This window comes from Olea europaea, unplaced genomic scaffold (genome assembly GCF_002742605.1).
Source record: "Olea europaea var. sylvestris unplaced genomic scaffold, O_europaea_v1 scaffold2098, whole genome shotgun sequence".
Classification (NCBI taxonomy): domain Eukaryota; kingdom Viridiplantae; phylum Streptophyta; class Magnoliopsida; order Lamiales; family Oleaceae; genus Olea; species Olea europaea.
In genome coordinates, this window is record NW_019238917.1 from 72,784 (window position 1) to 77,909 (window position 5,126).

The 5,126-nt window shown below is 35.9% G+C and overlaps 1 protein-coding gene and 1 long non-coding RNA gene across 4 annotated transcripts in view; one reads left to right on the plus strand and one right to left on the minus strand.

Moving 5' to 3' along the window:
* Positions 1-357: 357 nt before the first annotated feature.
* On the minus strand, positions 358-3,614 carry LOC111380127 (glucan endo-1,3-beta-glucosidase 4-like). Of its 3 annotated transcripts, none has more exons than XM_023003602.1 (5): positions 3,478-3,614; positions 3,257-3,360; positions 1,341-2,588; positions 682-709; positions 358-601 (listed from the first exon to the last, which is right to left on the minus strand). In XM_023003602.1, exons 2-5 carry the CDS (start codon positions 3,318-3,320, stop codon positions 460-462), a joined length of 1,482 nt encoding a protein of 493 aa, XP_022859370.1. In that variant the 5' UTR covers positions 3,321-3,360; positions 3,478-3,614; the 3' UTR covers positions 358-459. The 3 variants fall into 3 exon arrangements, with proteins under 3 accessions (XP_022859370.1, XP_022859368.1, XP_022859369.1); XM_023003600.1 differs by having other exon boundaries at positions 3,257-3,355; positions 3,478-3,579; XM_023003601.1 differs by having other exon boundaries at positions 3,257-3,367; positions 3,478-3,555.
* Positions 3,582-5,126, plus strand: part of LOC111380129 — an 11,057-nt gene continuing 9,512 nt past the window's right edge. Inside the window, exon 1 of the long non-coding RNA XR_002700141.1 lies at positions 3,582-3,623. This is a non-coding gene — a long non-coding RNA (uncharacterized LOC111380129). The remainder of the gene's footprint in view (positions 3,624-5,126) is intronic.

The window sequence follows — 5,126 nt, forward strand, 5'->3', positions numbered from 1 at the left end:
AATAAAATAATATTACACGCAAATCCAAAACTTTTCCTTATTTTTTAACCACACATTTCCTATCAATACACTATTCAAAAATTCATTCTTTCCAAAAAAATGGGACTCAAACAAAGGCTAAATATGGATTTTCAACCAAAATTTAGGACAAATTTAAACCAATAACTATTGACTGCTTACTTTGAATTCAAGAACGATTCTTGGATTTAAATCTCCAATTTGTGTTTTTCTAATGACATTATAAAATACAAATTGAGACGGAACCAAGTATTTATTTTCTCAATAAAAAAAAAAAATCCTTGTCAATCTCTATCTTCACCCCCCTTCATCTGCAATAACTGATAAAACATTCACACAGACAAAAGTTAAAGGAGGTTGGATTTATCCAATAGTAATGAATATCATCTGAAGGTGCAATCTCAGTTCATCAACATGCATTCTACAAAATCTTAGCTAGCATCAAACTAAAATCAACGCAAGAATTAGTGCAGACAATGATACGATTTGGTGGAGATATATATAATTCCTAGAGCTTCTCGATGACGGACCAACCGGTCCAAATGCAGGTGGTGAAAATAGCCCACGGGTACTTGAATTCAAGCTGCCCCAAAGTATAAAAACTATTTTAGAGGCCAGTAAAGAAAATCACAAAAAGAAGAAGAACAATAGATAAACACTCACCTTCCTGTAAATCTACAGGATCCATGACCTGCATATCGATAGCCATGAACACAGGATAAGAAATTTATGCAAATTGACTATAACAAAGGCAAAAACGGACATATAGATCAACCCATAGCATGCACGATTAAAGTAGTTTTCTAGGTGAGAAAAATAAGTTACTCATCAATAGAAATGATGGACAGAAAATTTAAAGCCTTATGGAAGTAAATTTTAGTTCTTCCACGCCGAAAACAACAAGAGGGGTTGTCAGCAAACAGGAATACAATTGTGTCAGACAGTATTTTCAATAGAGTCAAGCATATATGTTAGTTTGGATTAGGAATAATTTCTGCAATATGTGCACTTTATCTAACCTTCATAATGAAGCCTGGAGTTGTGTGTAAACACGGATTATAGGAAAAAGGGGCAATGGGATAGCAGCACTGCTATTAAATATAAAGGCATGGTGTTGCTTATTACGATAAAAAGAAATAATATTTTGGTTGAAAGCAAATAATAAATTCCAATTTATTTTCAATATGAAAGCTTCAAAGGATAAAAGAAAAACTGAACATTCTTAGAAAATTCACCAGGGTGATTAAGTATCAAGGATGGGCGTAAAAAGAATAATTCACTTTATCTTGGAAGGACAATGATTAAGGGCATCAGAAACTTACTAGGATCAATAGCAGTTGTCATAGCTGTGCCATCAAAGTCACAAGTTCCTCCAGAACTGTGCATTTTTTGATAGTAATCATTGTATGCATAAGAAGCATGATTTTGCCAAGTATCAGGTAAATAGCAAGGCTGCCCTTGTTGAATAGCTCTGCAATTAGCTTGGCCAGGCCCGCAAGCCCAATTAAGACCACTTCTCAGCGATCTCTCATCTGCACCTGGTTTTGCGATACAAAAAACTGTTGATGAATTTGCACCACGACCATCTGAATTACTCAAACTAATAGAATAGACAGCAGTGCCGTTACTAAAAAGGACACCCCAATTCCTCTCAGAGACAGGACCCGGCCTTCTATCTTCATTGAACAACTCATAGATGTACGTATTTATTGGCATGTCAGGTTGACTAGGTGGACCTGAATCATTTGAAACACGCCGAATCAAGTTATTATTAAATGTTTCGGCATTTTCTACAGTGGCATAAGGTTCATTGGCACCACCAAACCAAGGCCACCCCGTTTCAGTTACCACAACTGGGATCTTTGAAAATTTAAGAGCAGCTATCGAGTTATAAGTTGCATCCACCAAAGCATCAAACATACTGTTGTAGCGAAAGAGGGTGTTCGGGTCAACAATTTGTTTGACTGAAGAGAGTGGTTGGAAAAGAGCATATTCAATAGGAAAAATACCATTGCTCTTAACATATTCATAATAAGGATAAGCATTTAACATATAAAAGGAATTTGTGTTTCTTAAGAACCGAAGGATCTGGAATATTGTGGAGTTCCATGTGGTGTTAAAGGTGGCAGTAGAAGGAGGAAAGGGACGAGGAATTAAGCCCATCGACTGCGGGGTTGAAACTTTAACTAGATAATTTAGATTTGTAGCAACTAAGGCTTTATACAGGTTATTCATAGCAGGAACCAAAACTGGTGCTGCATTTGGGATTGAAGAGAGAACTTCACTGCCCACAGCAATTGCTGTAATATTGGTCCCAGGCATATAAGCTGCAACATTTTTATTAATCCAGGTTGCTGCTGCTGATGGGGATTCTCCAATGCCTAAGACTTCTTCATTTGTAACACCAACCATGACTTCAATGCCAGTGTTCGAGAGAGCACTTAGCATGTGGGCATCAGAATCAAAGAGGCGCACATGACTTATTTGATGAGTTTTAAGAATTCTAATAATATCAGTAGCTGATGGTAGATTTGAAATATCAGTACCAATATTTATCCCAATGAATGCACCTGCACATACAAGAACAATAATTAAAAAAAATTATAGCAAATTCTACCGCATTTATTTTTTGTGTAGGATTTCAAACAGAAAATCTGTCCATATCTCAAATCAAAAGGCCAGTATGTCCTACAGGAAGGTAACAGGAGCTAAAAACCAGATGAGATTGACAATAATTGAAGAAGGCAAACTTGAATACAATCACCTATCAGAAACTAGAAGTACTTGAGCAAAAACTTAGTCTACACTAATACATTAGCAAACATTTAAAAAAATATATATATATTAATCTAAACAATAAAAGTAAAAGAATGAATTATCTTCAACTTTCACGTTAAATTATCACCACTTAACAAGTAAGGCAAAAAAAACTGAAACACAAAAATCATAATTTACCAATTCTCCATACCAGAGGATTGATTTTATATGAGTGCGCTGCAAGTTCAAAAAGAGTTTCATGCACAATAAGGAGACAGAAATTCTTTGAAACCAGCAATAGAACCACAAAGTTCATTTGGACTTTGTCCTTGGGAGATTATATAAATAATTTTAGGACAGCATATAGAGTTCCAGCTAAGAATTGAAAAACCTAGTATTTGGTCAAACTCTGAACCACAGATGGAATCGGGTACTCAGTTCAATGGTAAAAAATTGAGCAGGTTTTAGAATGTCGATCAACCTATTGTACTGGAGAACAGTCCACAAAATAGCACGATTGCTCCAAGCCGTAATTCAATCATCATCAGCTACAAAAATTAGCTTCAATCTTCACCCACGCCTGCACTTTATTCTTGAAAGAAGAGAAAATATTTTAAACAAATTGAAATGCCAAAGATACTGAGAGCAAGACAACGCAGTTCTTGGATGATAAAAAAGGAAAAAGGGACCATGAAATGTGACCTGATTAATGGCCTTCAAATCCTGTCGATGAGTAAACACTTGAGAAACCTGCATGATCATTTGAGACGGTAGAGTTCTAATTTCCATTTATATCAATAGTTCATGCTAGCATAACTGTGTGTATGAGAGAGAGAGAGAGAGATAAGGTACAAAAGACAACTGTTTAATTAAAATGACAAGCTAGTAAATCAATGCAATCAGATGGGTATAAGAAGTTAATATTGAATGATTCAAGAAGACGTTAAGATTTGTTTCGCATCGTTATGTAATTGCCACAAAATTGCATCATTTTAGTGTGCAATCTAGATGATAAATAAAGATTAAGCAAAATAACAGGAAACACATACCAAGATATGTTCGGATAAAGATTTATGAACTCCCAAGGGAAAAGGATATGCAGTGAATAGATATATATTGATTAATAACCATGCTGCCACTAATTTTATAATAGCATACAAAATAATGATGGTCAATACACTGTATTAGCTCAGAATAATGGCTTGAAAGTAACAACTAAGTGGAAGAATGAATACATTTCATTCGTACTGTAAAGGTAAGTATGGAAAACAATTTGAACAAGCTTATCCACCAAAAAACAAGAAACTGATCTTCTACAGTGCAGGCAGGCTGATGGACTAGCCAATCCGGCCCCAAAACAAATCACAACATGCTCAAAAGCTGAATGTCCTCAAACTAACCAGACAGAGCTCCTCAATCGATGTCTATTGAGCTGGATGTTCCACCATGACTGACTAAAGGTCAATCCTAGGATCAAACTGAAACCCTGTTTAGTGATAGGACTGATACCTTCATATACAGAACAACTAAGTTGTTAACCCCAAGATTCCCAAGACCACATCCAGCACTGAGCCCAGTAGCTAAAGACCATTCAAACCACTGGTTCATGAAGTCAGACGAACCAGGAAGATCTCTATAGACTGGACATAGTGGGGTATGAGGATGCTCTACTTTCAATCCCGTGTGTCAGAACGTGCTCCACCAATATGAAATTATGCTGGGCAAGAGGGGATAACAACCTTCCACATAACTCATTCTACATCTATAAATAGTGGTTGGCTAGCAAACTCCAAAACTCCACCAAATAACTTTCTTAGCATTATCATTGGAGTACAACAGGTTTGTCCTACAAATGTGTCAAGGTTTTTTATGATGCATTTCCCAGTAATAAATTTCCTACCTCTACCAAAGAATCATGTATGTGGGTACTTTACGTATCCAAATCAGTATTTTGACAAAGTACCAGGAAATAAAGGTTCGACAAGATGGTATAACCAGTTATTTATCAACAAAACCAGAAAACTTACTGTCCCCATCAACCCAATGGACAAGTTCTACCAATTACAATAAGTTAAGGATGTAAGGAATAGAAGACGCCGAGCAAACAATTCACCAAGCAATAAACCAGGGAGCTAAATTTTGTTAAATATAACTAAGGAGATTCATTCCATTTCACATCATTTCAATTCCAACAATACAATACTTGTGTGCAAAACCAAATGGACATTTTAGATGTGTCCTACTTATATATCAAGGATACCAGATGTTTGCGAAAGCTTAAATTTGATTTTAGGAGATCTCGATTTGTCACTGCTTTCGAAACATCGAAAAGCTCATGGTAAAAAAACCAA

Excerpts from the sequence above, each read along its gene's own strand:
- LOC111380127 (XM_023003602.1), bottom strand. The coding sequence starts at position 3,320 with ATGATGATTGAATTACGGCTTGGAGCAATCGTGCTATTTTGTGGACTG. Across the intron at positions 2,589-3,256 it reads ACTGTTCTCCAGTACAATAG|GTGCATTCATTGGGATAAAT; the intron begins GTTGATCGACAT and ends TTGTATGTGCAG. Across the intron at positions 602-681 it reads TCCTGTAGATTTACAGGAAG|CTTGAATTCAAGTACCCGTG; the intron begins GTGAGTGTTTAT and ends ACTTTGGGGCAG.